General features: G+C 44.1%; 1 protein-coding gene across 5 annotated transcripts; it reads left to right on the top strand.

Moving 5' to 3' along the window:
- The first annotated feature begins 1,641 nt into the window (after positions 1 to 1,641).
- LOC137606723 (HMG box transcription factor BBX) lies at positions 1,642 to 21,744 on the top strand. Of its 5 annotated transcripts, XM_068332114.1 has the most exons (17): positions 1,642 to 2,184; positions 3,274 to 3,345; positions 4,684 to 4,765; positions 9,958 to 10,123; positions 10,207 to 10,461; positions 10,711 to 10,915; positions 10,986 to 11,053; positions 11,557 to 11,637; positions 12,179 to 12,259; positions 13,538 to 13,603; positions 15,624 to 16,518; positions 16,605 to 16,737; positions 17,123 to 17,274; positions 17,440 to 17,529; positions 18,252 to 18,437; positions 18,991 to 19,174; positions 19,337 to 21,744. In XM_068332114.1, exons 4-17 carry the CDS (start codon positions 9,965 to 9,967, stop codon positions 19,413 to 19,415), a joined length of 2,634 nt encoding a protein of 877 aa, XP_068188215.1. In that variant the 5' UTR covers positions 1,642 to 2,184; positions 3,274 to 3,345; positions 4,684 to 4,765; positions 9,958 to 9,964; the 3' UTR covers positions 19,416 to 21,744. The 5 variants fall into 5 exon arrangements, with proteins under 5 accessions (XP_068188215.1, XP_068188216.1, XP_068188214.1 ...); XM_068332115.1 differs by lacking the exons at positions 1,642 to 2,184; positions 3,274 to 3,345 and adding an exon at positions 3,934 to 4,034; XM_068332113.1 differs by lacking the exons at positions 1,642 to 2,184; positions 3,274 to 3,345; positions 4,684 to 4,765 and adding an exon at positions 7,677 to 7,768 and having other exon boundaries at positions 18,255 to 18,437.
- The last annotated feature ends 1,353 nt before the right edge of the window (positions 21,745 to 23,097 follow it).

The raw sequence follows: 23,097 nt of genomic DNA, 5'->3' as shown, positions 1-23,097 counted from the left end.
GGGATCCACTGCTGAATATATTTATTACGTTAGGACTACCCTTATTACCCGTGTGTGTGTGTGTGTGTGTGTGTGTGTGTGTGTGTGTGTGTGTGTGTGTGGTTAAACAAAGATCCCGTTAAATTTGAAATAATATTTTTGACATTTTACAGTTTTTCAGAAATGATAACTGATCATTGGATCAATACTTTTGTCCCTCAGGTTTCTGTTGCGTTGTGAGTGTTCCTGTCTGTATTTGGAGCTGAATGTTTCTTCAGGCCTTCAGAGGAAGGGTTATTCTCATGCCTACGTTTTAGAACAGTTTTCCTGGTTCCTCCAGTCTGATATCATTCATTCACAGACACACAGAGACCAGCTGGTTGTCTCTAGTTAACTAATGTGTGACGGTCTTTATAACAGTCTATATAACAGTCTATATGACAGCATTACATTTTCTGCACTGGGTGTGTAAACTTAACAAACGTCATCATGTTTTATCCACCAGGGAAACACTGAAGGACATTTTTGCACATTTTTTTGTCAAACCTCGTAGCACAGAGGGGTGATTACCGCACAAAATGTTTCTTTCCTGTTTGTCGGGGTCGTGTTTCAGGTCATTGTTGTCCAAACTTATACAAACTAGATAACAGAACCTGTGATTACACTTTGTTATGTAGCTCTCCAAAAGAAATTTTACCTCTTGATGTTTATTACAGATGAACAAAATTCAGGAGGCCAAAATAGACTTTCATTCTGACCTTTTGTTGTGGGATCGGATTAGATTGTAAAGAAAATGAGTTTTCTTTTGTGGGCGACCTGCTAGAGACAAATCACCCAACAGTATGTCCCCAGAACCATTTAAAAACCAAGGATCCAGAATGTGGCTCCACAGCCTGAGGATCCTGATGTCAGTCTAAGAGAAACGTAACATCATAGTGGTTTAATTATTTTACTGTTAATATACCCAATTATTTTATTATCAGTGCTGGTAATCTTTTTATTTTACAATCATGCAACATTTACCAGATTGCATAATGAATGGTTATCATTGTGACTATCTAGGTCACATGTGTCAAACTCAAGGCCCGGTGCCAAATGTGGCCCTCCACATCATTTAATGTGGCCCTCGAGAGCATAAAAGGTCAGTGTGTCTGAAAAAGATCAAAAGTGTGCTTTGACCAAAAACTACATTTCCCACAATGCAGTAGTTCAGCCCATTTTAACTCTGACTAAACGTTGTGAACAGAGTTAATGTCCTAACTTGTGTCCTAACTTATTTTTCTTTATTGATTGATAGTTTGATCCTTGATTGATGGAGTTCTGTGGGTTTAATAACCTGACAAATGAAAAGGATTTATGTTAGAACAGAGAAACAAACAAACATGTTTTTTCTGTCTAACTGTAATGTTTGGAACTAGAATCAGTCAGAAATTCAGTTATTCAACATTAGTTACATTACACTGAGTTACATTTAGTTACATTTATTAGTTACATTAAGGAGTAGTTACATTTAGTTACATTTATTAGTTACATTAAGGAGTAGTTACATTTAGTTACATTTATTAGTTACATTAAGGAGTAGTTACATTTAGTTACATTACACTGAGTTACATTTAGTTACATTTATTAGTTACATTAAGGAGTAGTTACATTTAGTTACATTACACTGAGTTACATTTAGTTACATTTATTAGTTACATCTGGCCCTTTGAGGACAGTAATGATGCTGATGTGACCCCTGGTGAAAATGAGTTTGACCCCCGTGATCCAGGTATTCAGTGTTCGAGCCTTGATCAGTGACTGAGCCACTGAACCAGCAGGATGCTGGGACAGATGACACAAACTGGTATTGAACCAGTCCTCCTGCCTCCAGGACAGAGCAGCTCAGATGATTAAATAACAAATGCATCACAGACACAAACATGAACGTTAAGATGCTGTAGATCCTACAGAAACATGTCTTTTCCTCCGTGTGTTCGGTGTGTTGGACGTTAACGTTTGCTGATGACGCCCTCCTGCCGGCGGCCGCTGATTGGTCGCTGCGCCTGTCCGTCAGCAGGGGCTCCACTCAGCTCCTCTCCCCGGTGATGTCCGCCGGTCAGACGGATGAAGTGTTGACGAGCCTTGGCTGGAGCCTCCTGAGATCCACGGGACTCCCTGCGGGGCGCTGCGGGGTGCTGCGGGGCGCTGCGGGGCTCCTGACAGGTAGGGGCCGTCAACAGTCGTTCCATCGGGAGGTAACGTTCGGTCCGCTCCCCCCATCAGGAGCACAGACACCCAGGAAGCTCCACCAGTCCAGCCGGGAGGGGGGCAGCGGCTGGCCGGTGGTCGGTGCTCCTGGAGCCTCGTCTCCCGGTGACATCTGACTGCCGGCCGGGGGGGCAGATGAAGTTAATCGGGGGGGTTAGGACAGGCCATTCCGGCAGCACTCTGCAGACTGGGGGGGGGGGGGGGCTGGCCCTTTCTGCCACCTCCAGACGAACTGGGGGGGTTTTCATGAGTCGATGTGACTGAACAAGTGTGTGAACGTGTGGGGGGGCCGCGCTGGGGGCTCGTTCCGGCGGCTGGATGCCGTTCGGTGTGTCGCCCTGGCGGACAGGAACGTCCATCACCGAGCAAGTGCTGCGTTTCTGAACCGCCGTCAAGTTACACACAGGGGCACACCGACTTCCGGTTGAGATTGTCACAATAAAAGCACGGTATATACTATACTGCGTGTTCAACGTCTTGTTTCATTTTATCGGTACCATGATAATTAAAAAAAATATATACATACAAACAGAGTTTATTTGTAGATATTTTTGTTTAGTTATAAAAATGATCTTAACTATACATATGGCCTGTATTTGTGTCATACGTACCAATGTGCTTCTAACTGAACAGATCAACATGAAGTATTGATGCATTAGAACAGTATGGATACAGGGCAGTTCAGGGAATCATTGGAGAGAGAAATGTCAGTGTTTAATTTATTTGTGTGGGGTCCATCAGATGTAAAGTCCACCCAAAATGTTTGATAAAACTTTCTAATATTTCCTACATTTCCCAGTTTGGGATAAATAAAGTATATCTATCTAATAAATATAATATGTATTATAATATATTATTAGATATATTAATATATTAGATATATCTAATAATATATTATTAGATGTAATATAGTAGATATAATGGACCCTTATCTATTATATTCATAGGTATATCAGTTTTGTATATAATTTATTGGGAAATAAAGCATTTTGTCCAGGAGGCCATGTTTTCATCCACGTTTTCTGATAGGTTGTTTATCCACAGGACTATGAACATTTAAAGAACGTCAGAGCTCAATAAATGTTGGAGCAGATCTGCCTGAAAGAACACATCCAGGTAATAACCTTTATTTATCTGTGTGTGTGATGAGGTGAGGGCGGCACGGTGGCAGTGGTTAGCGCTGTTGCCTCACAACACGGCGGGTCCGGGTTCGAATCCCGCTCTGTGCGGAGTTCGCATTCTCTCCCTGCGTGGGTTCTCTCCGGGTTCTCCGGCTTCCTCCCACCTCCAGTCCCAAATTGCCCGTAGGAGTGAGTGTGTGTGTGCATGGTTGTATGTCTTTGTGTGTGGCTCTGTGGTGCACTGGCGTCGTGCCCGGAGTGTCCCCCGCCTCACGCCCTATGCCAGCTGAGTTGGGCTCCAGCTCCCCGTGACCCGCTGCAGCGGATTAAGCGGCAGAAAATGAATGAATGAATGTGATGAGGTGTCGTATCTCTACAGTCACACCTGCTCTGTTCGTGTCTGTCCCTGGTTTCTCTACTGAACTTTACATTTTCGGGTTATTGCAGTATTTATAATATTCATGTCAGTCAGTAATGCCCCCAAATCTGAACGTGAAGAACAAGAAGGGAAAAGGTTTTATTTTGGTGACACTCGGTGTACTTCCGGGTGTGTGTGTGACATCTGTGTGTATTGACACCAGTATCTCTAACGACCAGTGCGAACTGTTATGATGTGTCAATAAGTTAAAAGGTGCCAGGCACCAGAGATGTGTGCCCCCCCGGACCCGGAGCAGGATTCTAGAGGTACGTGTGGACCCTGGGGGCCCCTGGGGGCCCCTGAGGGCCGGTGGTGACAGAGAAGCTGAGCTTTGAACTTGTGTCTGAACCTCCAGTCAGTTCGTGTTGGACATGATGTCCGCCTGCTGGGCTCCTGTCGAGTCCCAGAACGGCACCGGGACCGGGACCGGGACCGGGACCGGGACGGGAATAGTTACAGTAACAGTCCTCCATTTTCACTGCTGTGCGTGTGTGTGTGTGTGTGTGTGTCTATGTGTGTGTGTGTGTGTGTGTGTGTGTGTGTGTGTCTATGTGTGTGTGTGTGTGTGTGTGTGTGTGTGTGTGTGTGTGTGTGTGTGTGTGTGTGTGAGTTCAGTCAGGAGCTCAGATCCGTGTCAGGAACGTGTCAGTCACTGATCACGTCCTCCTGATCGAAGCCGATCAGCTTCAGTCCGATCGAACCGATCGAACCGAGCGGGTTTCCTCTCCCGGTCGGTCCAGCAGCTCCTCCGGTGTTCGGAACCATCGCGTCCGGCTAGCAGGCGGAGGCTAGCGGCTAACTAGCTTCTGTAGTCCTGGGGGGGGGGCGACCGGAACCGACCGGACCGGAGAGACGAACCGGATCAGAATCACTCCTTAATCAATCAATCACCCCCCCCCCGTGTTGTGTTTGTAGGTCATCATCACTGCATGACAGCCTGAGCAGCTTCATCCTCATCCTCATCTTCATCACTCAGCCGCAGCTCCATATAGTTCCTGTAAGTATCTGATCAATACCGTCAATCAGTCATTCATTCATTGATCAGAATTCATTGATCACGGTGAACATCTGGAGCAGCTGGGGGGTGAACCCCCCCCCCCCTCCCACCACCAGGTCCGACAGGAGAGGCTTGTGTCAGACATTTAACACCAATAATTCACCATTCCTCCTGTTTCATTAAAGGTAGCATGTTGGTATAGTAATAATAATACACCTTCATTACAGGTATAGTATTAATAACACCTTCATTACAGTATAGTAACAATAACACCTTCATTACAGTATAGTAATAATAACACCTTCATTACAGGTATAGTATTAATAACACCTTCATTACAGTATAGTAACAATAACACCTTCATTACAGTATAGTAACAATAACACCTTCATTACAGTATAGTAACAATAACACTTTCATTACAGTATAGTAACAATAACACCTTCATTACAGTATAGTAACAATAACACCTTCATTACAGTATAGTAATAATAACACCTTCATTACAGTATAGTAATAATAACACCTTCATTACAGTATAGTAACAATAACACCTTAATTACAGGTATAGTAACAATAGCACCTTCATTACAGTATAGTAACAATAACACCTTCATTACAGTATAGTAACAATAACACCTTAATTACAGGTATAGTAACAATAGCACCTTCATTACAGTATAGTAACAATAACACCTTCATTACAGGTATAGTAACATTAAAACCTCCATTACAGTATAGTAACAATAACACCTCCATTACAGTATAGTAACAATATCATCTCCATTACAGTATAGTAACAATAACACCTTCATTAAGACAACTACAGGTCTTAATTTGCCAGGTTGCATCACAGTGACGTATGTTCCTATACCTGTGTATTAATTTAAAGTAAAACTGTGACTGTTGGTCTGAATTCACCAAACCAACCCGAGTGTCTGAGGGATCCATTCGAAAAGGGATGAAATGATGAAATGAGTTATTTTCCACCCATTGTTTAAAGAACTGAAAAGGAACACGTTTATTAAGGCCACCCCCTCCATGTTTATAACAAGTGTGTTTTGTAGGACCACTGCACCTGAAACGTGTGGAATACAGTTTAAACTGAATCTCATCCACTTGTTTGTCTGCAGCAGTGAGGAGGAGAAAATAATGGACCTCAGTAAAAATAAAAGAAAATCTTTCTGTTCATGCTGTGAACTTATGTTCAAGTTTACAGCATGAGCAGCTCCCACCAGTGCTGCATTCTACTGATTAATGTGGCTCATCTAGGATTTTTCTAATAATGCTACACAACATTGTTCAGTTTGTGGTAATAAATATAAATGTTGATGAAAATAATGTTTCATTTAGGTTTGTCTGTTTTAGAGGAAAAGACAAACAGAAATCACATTGTATCTCCAGTAAAGATGTTAATGGTGAATATGATTCAGGTAAATGGCAGTTATTAACCCTAAGTTATTAACCCTTCAGGGGTCGCCTCATACATGATAGTCCTCATACATGTCCTGCACCGCTCTAACATACTTCTCTGCCACTCCAGACTTCCTCATACAATACCACAGTTCCTCTCTGGACACCCTGTCATCAGCTTTCTCCAGATCTACAAAAACACAATGCAGCTCCCTCTGGCCTTCTCTGTACTTCTCTATCAACATCCTCAAAGCAAATACTGCATCTGTAGTACTCTGTTTTGGCATGAAACCATACTGCTGCTCACAAATGTTCACTTCTGCCCTTAGTCTAGCTTCCACTACTCTCTCCCATAACTTCATTGTATGGCTCATCAGCTTTATTCCTCTGTAGTTGCCACAACTCTGCACATCTCCCTTGTTCTTAAAAATGGGCACCAGCACACTTCTCCTCCATTCCTCAGGCATCTTCTCACTATCTAAGATCCTGTTGAACAACCCAGTCAGAAACTCTACTGCCACCTCTCCTAGACACTTCCAAACCTCTACAGGTATATCATCAGGACCGACTGCCTTTCCACTCTTCATCCTCTTCAATGCCCTCCTCACTTCATCCTGACTAATCTTTACTACTTCCTGGTCCACAACAGTCACCTCTTCTAGTCTTTGTTCTCTCTCATTTTCCACGTTCATCAACTCTTCAAAGTACTCTTTCCATCTTCCCATCACACTACTGGCACCTGTCAATAGACTTCCATCCCTATCCTTAATCACCCTAACCTGCTGCACGTCCTTCCCATCTCTATCTCTCTGTCTTGCCAACCGGTATAGATCAGTCTCTCCCTCCTTACTGTCCAACCTAGCATACAAGTCATCATAAGCTTCTTGTTTGGCCTTTGCTACCTCTACCTTCACCTTACGCTGCATCTCCCTGTACTCCTGTCTACTCTCCTCAGTCCTCTCAGTGTCCCACTTCTTCTTAGCTAACCTCTTTCTCTGTATACACTCCTGTACCTCCTCATTCCACCACCAAGTCTCCTTATCTACTTTCCTTCCAGATGACACACCAAGTACTCTCCTACCTGTCTCCCTGATCACATTAGCTGTAGTTGTCCAGTCATCTGGAAGCACCTCCTGACCACCCAGAGCCTGTCTTAACTCCTTCCTAAAAGTCATGCAACACTCTTCCTTTTTCAGCTTCCACCATTTCATCTTCTGCTCTGTCTTTGTCCTCTTGATCTTCCTCACCACCAGGGTCATCCTACACACCACCATCCTATGCTGTTTGGCTACACTCTCACCTACCACTACTTTACAGTCACTGATCTCCTTCAGGTTACACCGTCTACACAAGATGTGTGTACCTGTGTACTCCTACCTCCACTCTTATAGGTCACCCTATGTTCCTGCCTCTTCTGGAAGAAAGTATTCACTACAGCCATTTCCATCCTTTTTGCAAAGTCAACTACCATCTGTCCTTCTGCGTTCCTCTCCTGGATACCAAACCTGCCCATCACCTCCTCATCACCTCTGTTTCCTGCACCAACATGTCCATTGAAGTCTGCTCCAATGACAACTCTCTCACTTCTAGGTATGCTCTGCATCATTTCATCAAAGTCCAACCAGAATTTCTCCTTCTCCTCCAGCTCACATCCTACCTGTGGAGCATACCCACTAACAACATTGAACATCACACCTTCTATTTCTAGCTTCAGACTCATCACTCCATCTGACACTCTTCTTACCTCCAGGACATTCCTAACAAACTCCTCCTTCAAGATAACTCCTCCTCCATTTCTCTTCCCATCTACACCATGATAGAACAACTTGAACCCTGCTCCTAAACTTCTAGCCTTGCTACCTTTCCACCTGGTCTCCTGGACACACAGTATGTCTACCTTCCTCCTCTGCATCATGTCAACCAACTGTCTACCTTTTCCTGTCATAGTTCCAACATTCAGCGTCCCTACTCTAAGTCCTACAGTCTTGTTGTTCCTCTTCTCTCTCTTCCTACGAACACACTTTCCTCCTCTCCTTCTTCATCTAATATTAACCCTACAGTTACTAACCCTACAGTTATTAACCCGACAGTTATTAACCCAACAGTTATTAACCCAACAGTTATTAACCCTACAGTTATTAACCCTACAATTATAGACCTTACAGTTATTAACCCTACAGTTATTAACCCTACAATTATAGACCTTACAGTTATTAACCCTACAGTTATTAACCCTACAGCTATTAACCCTACAGTTATTAACCCCACAATTATTGACCTTACAGTTATTAACCCTACAGTTATTAACCCTACAGTTATTAACCCTACAATTATTGACCTTACAGTTATTAACCCTACAGTTATTAACCCAACAGTTATTAACCCTACAGTTATTAACCCTACAGTTATTAACCCTACAGTTATTAACCCTACAGTTATTAACCCTACAGTTATTAACCCTACAGTTATTAACCCCACAATTATTGACCTTACATTTACTAACCCTACAGTTATTAACCCAACAGTTATTAACCCTACAGTTATTAACCCAACAGTTATTAACCCTACAGTTATTGACCCAACAGTTATTAACCCTACAGTTATTAACCCTACAGTTATTAACCCTTCAATTATTGACCTTACAGTTAATAACCCTACAGTTATTAACCCTACAATTATTGACCTTACAGTTATTAACCCTACAGTTATTAACCCTACAGTTATTAACCCTACAGTTATTAACCCCACAATTACTGACCTTACAGTTATTAACCCAACAGTTATTAACCCTACAGTTATTAACCCTACAGTTATTAACCCCACAATTACTGACCTTACAGTTATTAACCCAACAGTTATTAACCCTACAGTTATTAACCCTTCAATTATTGACCTTACAGTTAATAACCCTACAGTTATTAACCCTACAATTATTGACCCTACAGTTATTAACCCTACAGTTATTAACCCTTCAATTATTGACCTTACATTTACTAACCCTACAGTTATTAACCCTACAGTTATTAACCCTACAGTTATTAACCCAACAGTTATTAACCCTACAGTTATTGACCTTACAGTTACTAACCCTACAGTTATTAACCCCACAATTATTGACCTTACAGTTATTAACCCAACAGTTATTAACCCAACAGTTATTAACCCTTCAATTATTGACCTTACAGTTATTAACCCTACAGTTATTAACCCTACAGTTATTAACCCTTCAATTATTGACCTTACATTTACTAACCCTACAGTTATTAACCCTACAGTTATTAACCCTTCAATTATTGACCTTACAGTTATTAACCCTACAGTTATTGACCTTACAGTTATTAACCCTTCAATTATTGACCTTACAGTTATTAACCCACACATCTCATCTAAACAAGATGGTGTAAAGTTATGTCATTGTATTAAAACCCAATGATATTGAGCATCCACCAGTCATATTGTCATTTGAGTAACAAAATAAGAGTCACATTACTGTACAGTTTTATGGTGTTTGTGGATCATGACAACTGCACCCATTTTGAGAATTAATCTGTAATTAGAATTTGATTCTACTAGATTCCATGTTTCCCTTCAGCTGGAAGTCGTTCCATCTGCAGGGACTTTACTTCACATGATTAGTAGTTAATTGACATTACTTGAAATTACAAACCACTATATTTTAATATAAGGGGGCGGGGAAACAATGTGAGGTTGTCAGTCATATTTTCTTGACGTTGTCCTCTGGTGTCTCTAACCTGAGCGTCATCATTGTGTGGGTGCAGTTCTACCATGAAGGGTGGAGGAAGTCGTAAAGAACCACCTGTTGCAGGGGAGGTAACCGGCAAGCGTCCCAAGCGTAAATGTTTGCAGTGGCACCCCCTTCTCTCCAAAAAGGCTCTGGATTTCTCTGAGGAGGAAGAAGAGGAGGATGAAGAAGAGCAGGGGAAGGTGACTGTTGGCTTGACCCGTGTTTACAGATAAATCAGCTGGAGAGAAAGCATGTAGTTGACTGATGAACCTCTTGTTAACAGCCGGAGCTCTGTTACCAGGGTCAGAGGTCAGAGGTTCAGTGCCGAAGCACTACAGAAGAAGTTGAGGAAGAGTCCAATGAGCACCGGGCCCGGCGGCCAATGAACGCCTTCCTCCTGTTCTGCAAACGCCACCGTTCACTGGTGCGGCAGGAACACCCCCGCCTGGACAACCGCGGTGCCACCAAGATCCTCGCCGACTGGTGGGCCGTGCTGGAGGCCACAGAGAAGCAGAAATACACCGACATGGCCAAGGAGGTGAGACCCACACCTGTCTGACGTCAGGGTGGGTGTGATCTATCCCCTCATCTACAGCACTGGTGGTTATAAAAAGAAAAAAAATAATGAAAAAATATAAAACACTTTGGGAAGAACACCTTCAGTTGAGTGGGGCGGGGGGGTACGAAAGGACGGTTTGTCATCAGTTTAATAGACAAACATTTTAATGTGAACTTAGGGTCTTTGAGCATTTGTTTGTAACCGTCTTGATTGCTGACGGTCTTCCAGTACAAGGAGGCGTTCATGAAGGCTAACCCAGGATACAGGTGGTGTCCCACCACCAGCAAGCCCCTGAAGAGTCCTTCCTGCCCGCCAGTCAGCAGCCCTCGCAAAAGGGTTTGGTCTTTCCCTTCCAACATGAACAAGGACTCCTCCACTGCCAGAAAAGTGCCCCAAAGTGACAGCACCCCTCAGCTGAACTTTGCTATGGCAGGTGAGATGTTGGTGAGGTGACAAAGTGAACAAAAGTGTAGAATTGTTTCACTATCAGCGTTTCTCTTTAGATCCTACAAAAATGGGAGGTCTCAGCATGTTGTTGTTAGCAGGGGAACACGCCCTCACCAACAGAGAGGTAAGCTGCCGTTTTAAAATCCTTTTCACTCAATCTCCTATTTTCATTGACTTTCTATGTAAACCAATCAATAGCAACTAAAAAGCTGTGGTGTGAGCACCGCTATAAATATAAATGAACTATATACCGTTACAGTTGTGACCTCCCTAGATGACAGACTTGTCAACATAACCCAGCATTCATTCATTCACACATTTATACACAAGTCAGAGAACCTTCCCTGGAAGGAGCATCTGCTCATTAAGAAAGGTTCTCAATTCTGAACTAATTGGATCGCTGCTCAGGAACTTTTCACAGGACACTTGGGGGTGTAGATTAGAGTCAAACCTCCATTCTGATAAGTGGATGACAGCGTTACCCCCCCCCCAGAATGCACCACCCGTCCGATAGCCTCACAGACCTGTGGCTGCTTTTAATGTCACCTGTACAGTTTTTACGTTATGCCTTTGAATCTTTCATGCTTGTAACAGTGTGACTGACACCAGTGTTGTTCACATCCATAGGTTTCCAGCACCAAACCCAGTTTACCTGACACAGCCAGTGGGGGGCACTCCTGTCCAGGACACCAACAAAAGGTTCAAAAGGTACGTCTGAAAAGCAGCTACTGTTGTGTTGACCAATCAGAAAGACATCTGTCCACCCATCCATCCATCCATCATCCATCCATTCATCCATCCACCCACCCATCCATCCACCCATCATCCATCCAACCTGCCATCCATCCAACCAGCCATCCATCATCCATTCATCATCCATCCACCCACCCATCCATCCACCCATCATCCATCCAACCTGCCATCCATCCAATATCCATCCAACCAGCCATCCATCATCCATGCATCCATCCATCATCCATCCACCCACCCATCCATCCATCATCATCCATCCATCATTCATCCATCCATCCATCATCCATCCGTCCATCCTTCATCCATCCATCATCATCCATCCGTCCATCATCCATCCATCATCCATCCATCCATCCATCATCCATCCATTTTATGAACATTTTACAGTTTCTCCAATATGATTATCTGAATGGTAATTAGCTGAACAAAGTGTAACAAAGGTTTATTATTGATGCTTCACAGCCAAACTGACTGGTTTAACTCTTCTGATCTGCAGATATTGTCTGGATCAATATGTAACAGAGTGCCTGACAGAACTGAATCCAGGGTCACGTCTGCCGTTTCCCCACCATCAGAGGTATGTGGGACTGACTATCAGCTGGTGATGTGATCACTACTGGAACTGAAATATATGCGTCTCATACCGCAGGGTGTCCAAGTAGAAGTTCTCTGATTGGAGTATATTATTACGTGGAAAACCTTCTATGATGGAACTAATAATGGACCGGACCAGAACACACGCTGACCAATCAGACCCGTTGTGTCCCGGTCACATGGAGGATTTGGTTTAGTGGAGTTAGTACAGCAAACAGTAAAGGCCCTTGTAAGAACTACACTTTAGTACTGCCAGCTGCTAACTGCTAGTAGCTGCTAACTGCTAGTAGCTGCTAACTGCTAGCTGCTTTTTAAGTCTCCAGACTGACTCACATTGCCAGAATAACTGTGTTGTCAGTCCCTTTCCCTTTCCTGTATGTGTTCGTGGACACGGATGTGGACGTGATGCTGACCTGACCTCAGATGCTGTCTCAGCAGAAGAACCACATGACCTCATCACATCTCTGTCATGGTGTTATATAGCATGAATTTAAAATTATATCTACTAGTGTAGACTCACCAGAGACATAAGGACATAACACACATGGAGTTGAGCAACTATGAGATGTTCATAAAAGCCCGAAAACTTTCCCCTATTTGACTTTTCTAAAGCTTCTTTTTCTGTTGAGGTGATGTTGCTTACATTTAAGTTTCTTGAATATGACTTTATGTGTAGTAAATGTGTCCCCCCAGTGTGTGTGTGGGGGGGGGGGGTTGTTTGGCTACCATCCTCAGTCCAGTGAGTTGCAGGTGAATTGATGGTTTAAGTTACCATTGGTTTAATTGTGATTATAGTGAATGGTTACTGGTCACTAGAGGTGTCCAGCCACACCCGACCCCTCCCCCAGTGAAAAGTGACCTGGACCCAATCAGTGTTTATAGATTAGGGTTAGGGTTGACCGCTTGGGTTATTGCTTCGGTGCTGTTGCTATACCAACATTTTCCAGAGGGTGTCACTGTTTTGCCTCATGTTATATCAAATTCATTTATGGCTCCGATGCCACATCTGGTTTCATCCACGTGCTCTTAGTGTGACAACAGAAGTGTTAGTTAGCACAGAGTGTTGATAGCTATCTTCTGTTAATTGTTAGAGTGGACCCAGACTTAGCTTAACTCTGTTTGTGGTTCCGGCCTGAGGATTAGTTCAGCCTGAAACAGAATTTGCTACAGGAACGAGATACGGCTAAATAATGATATAATCTAAGACCAAACAGGGTGAAACACACAACAGGTGACAAAGGTTTGTGCTGTTTGTTCACAGCCGTGCCTCTCTGTGGGACCTGAGCTCAAACCATGCAGAGAGTCTGCTCTCTTCCAGCTGGCTGAGGTAAGTGACAGCTGGAACACACTTTATCTTAAATATAGGTTTGCATTTAATACCATCACAGTGACCTGACTAGTCTGCAGCAGCTTTAACGTTCATCCTTAGGACTGAGGTGTACGGGTGTTGAAATGTGACCAATATGGACAATGTTCCCATGTTCATGAGTGTGTTCTCAACATGCAACAGAGAAGAGGAACAGCTAAAACAGCTGAAAGCACAGACTGGGTTTGCATATTTTACTATAGGAAAGCCTTTTGGCTTTTTTCTTCTTTCCATTTTCCACTTTACAGTAATCCCTCGTTCCGCGCGATTAATGCGTTCCAGAATCACCAGCAAAAATGAAATTCCACAATAAAGCGACAAAATATTTATCTTATTATTTACAGTAATTTAAACGTTTCTGAACACCCCCCACACACCCCATACTGATATTAAAACACCTTCTATCTGTATTACCTTTAAAACACTCTGATAGACTGTTTAAAACACTTAAGTGTCTCACAGAAGTCATAGACTCACGGAATGTATCGCACTTCAGGATGTCGTCAGCCAACAGAATGCGAGTACGGTGTCACATGACTACCTACTAAAAATCCACAATGAGGTGCAGTTGCAATCATTGCGCGAGGGTGCACAAAAGTGCTTTAAACTTTTGTGCTGACTCCCTGCTCAGTCCGAAAGCACGACGTGGGCCCAGCCTGCGGTGGACTCACCACCCCCCAAGGAAACTGTAGGGGACGGGTGCAGTGTGGATTGGGTGGCAGTCGTCAGTATGGGGCTCGATGACCCAAACCCAGACAGAGTCTAGCTCTAGGGACATGGATGTCACCTCGCTGGGGGGAAAGGAGCCAGAGCTTGGAGTTGGAGTTCACCACAGTGAACGAGAGGGTCGCGTCCCTGCGCCTTCGGGTTGGGGACAGGTGTCTCACTGTTGTTTCGACCTACGGGTCAAATGGCAGTGCGGAATACCCGGCCTTCTTGGAGTCCCTGGGAGGGGTACTGGATAGTGCTCCGACTGGGGACTCCATTGTTCTCCTCGGGGACTTCAAAGCTCATGTGGGCAATGACAGTGAGACCTGGAAGGGGGGGATTGGGATGAACGGCCTCTCCGATTTGAACACGAGTGGTGTTCGGTCAACCGATCACCCCCTGGTGGTGAGCTGGATCCGCTGGCAGAGCAGGGGGCCGGACAGACTCGGCAGGCCCAAACGTGTTTTGAGAGTCTGCTGGAAACGTCTGGCAGAACCCTCTGTCAGTGAGGTCTTCATCTCCCACCTCCGGGAGAGCCAACACTGTTTACAGTAGAGGAGCAGGAGGAGTAGAAGGAGGAGACCTCGAGGAAGACCTAGGAGGGACTATGTCTCTGGGCTGGCCTGGGAACGCCTCCCTCCGGAGGAGCTGGAGGAGGTGTCTGGGGAGAGGGAAGTATAGGCATCCCTCCTGAGACTGTTGCCCCCGCAACCCGGCCCTGGATAAGAGGAAGATGATGGATGGATGGATGGATGGATGGATGGATGGATGGATGGATGGATGGATGGATGCCAATCAGTTTCGACAGACATAAGCTATAGACAAGAAATACACGTGTATTGTTAGGAAGACAGATCAATTGCTTAATTGGGGGCGGCAGTGTCTCAGCGGTAGAGCAATCGTCTTGAAGACAGGAACGCCCCACCATCGGGGGTTCAAATCCCGGTCCCGCCAGAACATCCAACCGAGTGTGAGTCAACGGTGGGAGGTGTCAGCTCACCTCCCAGCCATTTCCGAGGCGCCCTTGAGCAAGGTGCTGTCCCCCCTACAAGCTGCTCAGTTTGGGGCGCGTTACAGAAGCCGCTGCCCGTCACCCTGCCTCCTGATGTGTGTAGTTTAATGTGTACCTGTATGTACTAACTGCATTCTTACAGGCCCCCTTGTGTGCTGTGTTCAGGGGGCCTGTATACTGTACTAACCATTTAATTTCTCTTGCAGGATAAATAAAGTATACTTCTTCTTCTTCTAAATAATGTTTTTTTTATTTGTTCAGATGTGCTTAGCCTCTGAAGCTGGACAGATAGAAACGGTTCAGTCTCATCCAGAGGACAGCCCCCCCAAGGCCTGTCTCCAGCCATCTCCTCTGGTACCAATGATCAAAGAAGAAAAAGTGGACATTGATGCCTGTCCTCACCCCATCCATACATCAGCCATCTCACCTGTGCTCTCCTGTGCTACTTCTACCTCTGCTGATACCATCCAATCCCAGCTGAGCAGCCAGACCATCAGCAGCCAGACAGTCAGCAGCCAGACTGTCAGCAGCCAGACTGCATGTGTTGAATACAAGAGCGAGAAGAAAGAAACTGAGAAGTTAACTAATAAGGAGGACATGCCTTCCTCAGCAAAGAAGATCCTGAAGAAATGTAACCATGCAGAGCCAAACATTGACCCTGTGTTCAGTACAATCGAGGCTGTGGCCAAAGGGGCCTGGAAAGACTCAGAGGAGCAGAAGAAGAAGATCCAGACCAGCGCTAGTGGTGGGAATTCAAGAGTACCCAAAAAGAAGAGTAAGACCAAAGTCAAGACTTTAGGGAAAGAAAAAGAGGATTTCACAGAAGACAGCAGCAGACGGTGTGAGCAGGACAGTTTCTCTGAGATAGACATGATGGAGGAGACTGACATCAGCCTCAAGACAGAAACAGAAGAAACTAATGCAGGAAGTACTGATCTTCAGGACAACGCAGCCAAATGCCATTCCCCCTGCAGTCCCTTACTAGTTACGTTCAAAGAGAAGGACCAGCTGAAGGACAGGTCCAGTGATGGGACATGTGAGACCAACACGGAGAGCCGTGGCTCCAGGAAGTCAGAGCGGAGCTGCAAAGGGGCCCTGTATAAAACCCTCGTCTCTGAGGGAATGCTGACTTCACTGAGGGCCAACATAGACCGAGGTACCAACGCAAAGTCTCGTTTGTATAAAATAGTTAATGCACGTTCGTGAACGAGATTTCTTGATAGCCTGTGTGCATGTTTGTAGGTAAAAGAGGCGTGTTCCGTGCTCCTGAACACGACACAAACTGGAGCGACGACAGCTGGACAGTTTCTCAGCTGGGAGCGAATAACCCCAAGAAGCTGAAGAAGTCCAAGTCCAAAGATGAATCCTCACAGGCGTCAGTCTCCTCCTACTCTTCATATACTTACATACATGCGTGTGTGTGTGTGTGTGTGTGTGTGTGTGTGTGTGTGTGTGTGTGTGTGTGTGTGTGTGTGTGTGTGTGTGTGTGTGTGTGTGTGTGTGTCTGTGTTTGTGTGTGTGTGAGTGTATGTGAGTGTGTGTGTTTGTGTGAGTGTGAGTGTGAGTGTTGCGCACACATATAATATGTACATTTCAGTGTACTAAACAAAGTCATGATACAATGCAGCTAAAAGATCTCATACAGAACGTTTGGACTCTTCTGACTGAAGCTGCTTCACTGATGGTTTTGAAAATGAAGCTCAACATTTGAAGTAATCCTCACAATAATTTGTCTTCAACTCCTGAACCTCCCCTGTCAGACTAGGGAAGCTGGAGGAGGAGTTTGAAAGGAAGTTTAACAGCCTGCCACAGTACAGCCCAGTTACATTTGATAAAAAGGGGACTGCTGTGACAAAGAAGAAGAAGACTGACTGCTCCACCGTCCAAGAGGACATCTCAAAATCCACAAAAGGTAAGGATAGAAAGAAAAATATCTCGCACTTATAGCTCCTGATCTAATCCATGGCCCACTTTGCTCCTTTTTTAGAGTCATGTGAAGTCACTAGAACCAGTTCTCTCTTTGACTCCATAACAGCATTGCCATGCTCTTTCTTTCTTTGTTTTTTTGCTCTATCAGGGCCATCTCCATCTCAGAAAAAGACTTCATTCCACAAGATTGTTAGGAAGCACAAACACAAAAAGGAGAAGCCAGGTGCATTGGAGAAAGGTGAACTGGAATGTTGATGTTTTACACGTTAAACAGTTGTTAGCAGAGGTGTCACTAGATCGTGTAAAAGATTTCATGACAGCATGACAGGGGCATTCGTAGCATAATATAACACAATATAACATAATATAACACACTCACACACTTCTTACACTGTCATGTTTTTTAAAAATATGGGACTTGGATCAAATGTTCTCTTTACATTGTGTGTGCATTGTGTTCCTGATGGTTCAGGAGAGCATCACATTCACATTATTCAACACATGGAATGGTGAAGTGTGATTCTGTATGGATTATTACAGCATACTATGAATGTGAGCTGACACTAGTTCACTGGTTTCTGAAGCATGTTTGGAGAGTGTAGGCATATTTACAGAATTATAAATGATCATTGCTGATCTTCATTATAAATCAGTTGTAATGTATACATTTGATAGTTAATCTATCCATCCATCTATCCTGGGTCTGCGCCAAGGTCTCCTCCCAGCTGGACGTAATAGGAACACCTCCCAGGGTGTTTAAGTACTACACTTAAATATTCCTGTGCTCAACATCTGGATTTGTATTATAAGAAAATAAATCCATAAGAACCATGTGTAGTGAGGTGTTGGGTCCTGTGTGCAAAGGGTTTACTGCCATCACTTCCAGTGACACTGAACACATGAATAAACCCAGTGTTCATGTTACATCACTAAACTCCACTGTGACTCTTCCCTCCCCAGCAGTGGTGCAGAGTGATTCCAGCATCCTGGATTCAGCTTCATGTGCCCCCATTACCACAATGTGCCCCGATGGACAGGGCGCCGCTAGCATGGAGATGCTAGTTGGTAGCCAGAAGAGGAAAGCTAGAAAGACCAAGATCACACACTTAGTGCGTACAGCTGATGGCAGCGTGTCTCCAGTGGAGGGTGAGTGAAGAACATGTGATGAATGACAACGTGTGTTTAAATCAAACCTGTTTAAGTCAAACCTGTTTTAATCAAACCTGATTAAATCAAACCTGTTTCAATCAAAACTGTTCGAATCAAACCTGTTTAATAAAACCTGTTAAATCAAAACTGTTTGAATCAAACCTGTTTAATAAAACCTGTTTAAATCAAAACTGTTTAAATTAAACCTGTTTGGGTGGACCAGTCTTTGTCGGGGGTGTTACCGTCTTAATACACAGGGACCTGGTGTTTGTTGAAGATCCTCCTCATCTCTTTCAGCATTCCAGACACACATGGGATCACTACCATTACACTTGTTCTCCTTCTCTTCCGTCACTGGGCTCTTTTTAATATTGATGTGATTGAACATCTTTTCTGTAGCATGTCTCAACTTTTTTTGATGGTCAGTTGTTTGTGTCATGCTGTTAACTCTTGTTCTTTATTTATTAGTCTTTTTGAAGCAAATGAAACTCCAACGCTCTGCTATCATCATGTCAATGCTTATCGTTAACGTTACACTTTGTTTTTGCAGTGGACAAATCGAGGGACCTTAACCAGGAACAGGACAAGAAGCCATTATCCCAACAAAGTTTATGCAATGACACAGGGTGCTGCAGTGACCCCCCAGCAGAGGTCAGCACTGAGCCCCAGGAGCTACCAGCGTTCTTCAGCCTGGCAGCCCTTGCCGAGGTGGCTGCCATGGAGAACGTTCACAGGTAGGTTACACTACACGTTCACGTGTGTGTGTGTGTGGGGGGGTCAATTAATCAGAAAAATCAATTAGAACACACACACAGCAACACTTGCAGCCCTGTAAAGTATTAATTATTATACTAATAATTGTTGACATTTAAAGTCTCTTTAACGGTTTGTTTCAGAGGTCAGAGGAACTTGGCTGAGGGTCAGAAAACGGACCTGACCCCGACTCCGGTCCTCATTTCCTGCGCCGATCAGTGAAACCTCCTGATGAGCCACTGGGCAGCAGGGCTTTGGTTCTTCAGTGGTGACCCCCACATCAGTGGTGACCTCCACATTGAAGGGGGTCTTGATCAGGAAGCTTTGGGGCACCTTCACCTTGTGGTTTTGCTGGAGCTGGGGTTCATTGTGGAGCTCAGACCCCTCTCCTCCTCTTTGCCCCTCACTATCTCAGTGTTTTTCTCAGAACCTTTCTTTGGTCAGGGGGGAGGACGCCTTGATGAAGTTCTCACACTTCCCCATAGATCCTCTTGTAGGTCCTGTAGAAGAAACAAGCCTCCCCCTGGTGCATGGTTCCGCTCTAGAGGTGCTGTCATGGGTTTATTGTGCTCCATTATTAAGGTCTTAACATCTAATAATGAGTTTTATGTGGGGACAACCCAACACTGCATTGGTTTTATAGATGAACACAGCTTTCTGTTACCTGTTTACCTCACACACATGCCTACTGAAGAGCGCCACCTCTGGTAGAATACCTCTGTATTTAAATAACTCCTCCCTTCATTCCCACAAGCTTCAGCCCAAATTGACTTTAACCAGGGTAAACAATAAGAATGGATCGACTTCTATTACCAACTAGTTGCTTTGTGTTTCTGTGTGGTGCATTAATGTAGAGAATTACAAGGAAATTACACTACTAATGTAGTGACCACACAGAAAGTGTTTCAGTATTTACATGTTTTTTTTAATGCTACTGTAAGACAGTGTGTGTTGGTAGACTGAGTGTGTTAAAGTAAACCTTTACTGACCCTGAACCTAACGTGAGCAGACCTGAGCAGGTGTGTTCTTCAGCTTCAGTAGTGATTCACAGTGTTGCTATCAGGCTTCTGGAGTCGTAGGTCAGCTTTAAAAAGTGATTTGAATATAGCCTTAACCCCCCCACCTGATTCCCCTCCCGCAATCAGCTTATTGCTAAATGCTATCACAGTTGTAGAGTCAGCATAACGTTTGAATATTAAATACAGATCTAATCACGACTGAGTAGGAACCAGAAAGATTTGTTCTATGTGCGACTTTTTCCTGTTATAGGTGTTATTTGTTGTGTTGTGTAAACTCCACACTAACCAGTAGGTGGACTTTAAGTTGCTAATTGAGGAATAACGCAATGCCTTGTCTCCACTGGTTGGTGTTTTACACCAAACACGTTACTGAATGGAGCCGTGAGCTCCAACACGAAGCATCAGGGCTCTACTGAATGATTAGAGTTCTAAAGTCAGAGTCTCCTGTTGGTGTAGGGCGTTTCGAGTTGGTGTAGGGCGTGTCCAGTTGGTGTAGGGCGTGTCCAGCTCTGTAACAGGATGTCATGTTGGTCCAGGACAGTAGGCAGTATGGGTGCATTCAGTCTGTGAACTATCATCACATGTTTTACTGTCATATGAATCAGACTAATCAAATTTCCCTCTTCCATTGGCTTTAAAAGCCAGGTGCACGTCCACCAGTGATTTGTCAGCATGGTGCTTAGGAACCGCTATGGGGTCGTGTCCAGTGGACCGCTGATCCACTGTCCCAGTAACACCAGCAAACCTGACAGCAGGTGTTTCATGATAGTGAAGCTGACCCGTGCTGCTGACCATACCTCACTGAGGACCAAACATGGACAGACGTGTGTCTGAGCTGCGTGGGTACTGACCATAAAACAACCAGACCCCAGAGAAACTGGCTTCACGTTTACGCTGCAGGTTGTGCTCCGTGACCTGAGCAGAATCCTGTCAGGCTAAAGGACGTCTGTCCTTCTTTTGATCGCTTTATACCACGTCTGAAAAATTAAAAAAAAACAGTTGGTTTTTAGTTTTTATGTTATGTGTTGGAATAGACCACTCTGTACTGTGTCCAATGGAGACAAGGCATTTAAGTGTTTTCTCAACTTTGTTTTCTATCAGCCTTTTGAGATTTTATTGCCAAGTCCCGCTCTGCTCAGAGGCCACACGTGATTACTGAGTGGATTTTTTTAAGTAATTATAGTTGGACGTAACTTTGTCTTATTTCTTTTTGTCTTTGTTTTGTCAGAATCATTCCAACGCCTCCTGCATGGCCATATTTGTGTTTACGGTGTTCAGCTGTAGTCATGAGGCCAAACTAAGGTGGATGCAGCTCAGCTGCAGGCGTGTCGTCTTCCCAGGGGGAGGTGCTGCCCACCTCCCTCACTAGAACCCAGCTGTTTCTTTGTGTAGACCAATACTTTATTTTGACTTTTTAGACTCGATTAAATCTATTATAGTGTTCTATTTTCTATTTGATCTATTTGATTTTTGTTCTGTTGAGTTGTGTTCAGGCTGAGGTCACAGGATGTAGACGCTGTCTGGAACAGTCTTTCTGGAACACACAGTGTTTCTGGACACACAGAGTGTTTCTGGACACACAGTGTTTCTGGACACACAGAGTGTTTCTGGACACACAGAGTGTTTCTGGACACAGAGTGTTTCTGGACACACAGTGTTTCTGGACACACAGAGTGTTTCTGGACACACAGTGTTTCTGGACACACAGAGTGTTTCTGGACACACAGAGTGTTTCTGGACACAGAGTGTTTCTGGACACACAGAGTGTTTCTGGACACACAGTGTTTCTGGACACACAGAGTGTTTCTGGACACACAGAGTGTTTCTGGACACACAGAGTGTTTCTGGACACACACAGTGTTTCTGGACACACAGAGTGTTTCTGGACACACAGAGTGTTTCTGGACACACAGAGTGTTTCTGGACACACAGTGTTTCTGGACACACAGAGTGTTTCTGGACACACAGAGTGTTTCTGGACACACACAGTGTTTCTGGACACACAGAGTGTTTCTGGACACACAGAGTGTTTCTGGACACACAGAGTGTTTCTGGACACAGAGTGTTTCTGGACACACAGAGTGTTTCTGGACACACAGTGTTTCTGGACACACAGAGTGTTTCTGGACACACAGAGTGTTTCTGGACACACAGAGTGTTTCTGGACACACAGAGTGTTTCTGGACACACAGAGTGTTTCTGGACACAGAGTGTTTCTGGACACACAGAGTGTTTCTGGACACACAGAGTGTTTCTGGACACACAGAGTGTTTCTGGACACAGAGTGTTTCTGGACACACAGAGTGTTTCTGGACACACAGAGTGTTTCTGGACACACAGAGTGTTTCTGGACACAGAGTGTTTCTGGAACATAGCCGCTGCATCTTCCTGTCAGACCTTTCCTACTATATGACTTTACGACATAGTAATAATGTTTGGCTTCTATTGGCCTTTGTACAATACTGCAGTACATGCAACAAATCTGTAATTCCTCAACTTTCAAGTTTTCTTAAATATCTAATCACATATATTTGTTAGTGAACCACAGTTTGGTGATCTTAGAGATTCTAGCAAATGCTATCTATTTTTTTTTAGATATGAAAAACGTTACGTTGAGAATGATGTCATCCAAGCTGTATAGTTCTTCCACTGATGGACATTAATGTGCTTTGCAAGACAGAGAAATTGTCTTCCCCAAAACAGATATATATATTTGCAAGTTTGCTAGAGTTTATTGACATTTGCCAAAGAAAAGGTAAAAGTAGAATGGAAATCTTTTTTTTTCTTCTGTTAAAAAAGTAGTATAGCAGTTTTACTGCATCCTCTAGGTCTTCAGGTAACAATATCAGCACAATTCATCACACGTGTCTAACGGAGTTATTCGT

This window comes from Antennarius striatus, chromosome 13 (assembly GCF_040054535.1).
Source record: "Antennarius striatus isolate MH-2024 chromosome 13, ASM4005453v1, whole genome shotgun sequence".
NCBI classification, from domain to species: domain Eukaryota; kingdom Metazoa; phylum Chordata; class Actinopteri; order Lophiiformes; family Antennariidae; genus Antennarius; species Antennarius striatus.
Note: the sequence above shows the minus strand (reverse complement) of the source record. Positions and strands in the feature narration are given on the sequence as shown.

Excerpts from the sequence above, each read along its gene's own strand:
- LOC137606723 (XM_068332112.1), top strand. The coding sequence starts at position 7,725 with ATGTCCATTGAAGTCTGCTCCAATGACAACTCTCTCACTTCTAG. Across the intron at positions 7,769-9,957 it reads GACAACTCTCTCACTTCTAG|TTCTACCATGAAGGGTGGAG; the intron begins GTATGCTCTGCA and ends GTGTGGGTGCAG. Across the intron at positions 16,738-17,122 it reads AAAGATGAATCCTCACAGGC|ACTAGGGAAGCTGGAGGAGG; the intron begins GTCAGTCTCCTC and ends CTCCCCTGTCAG.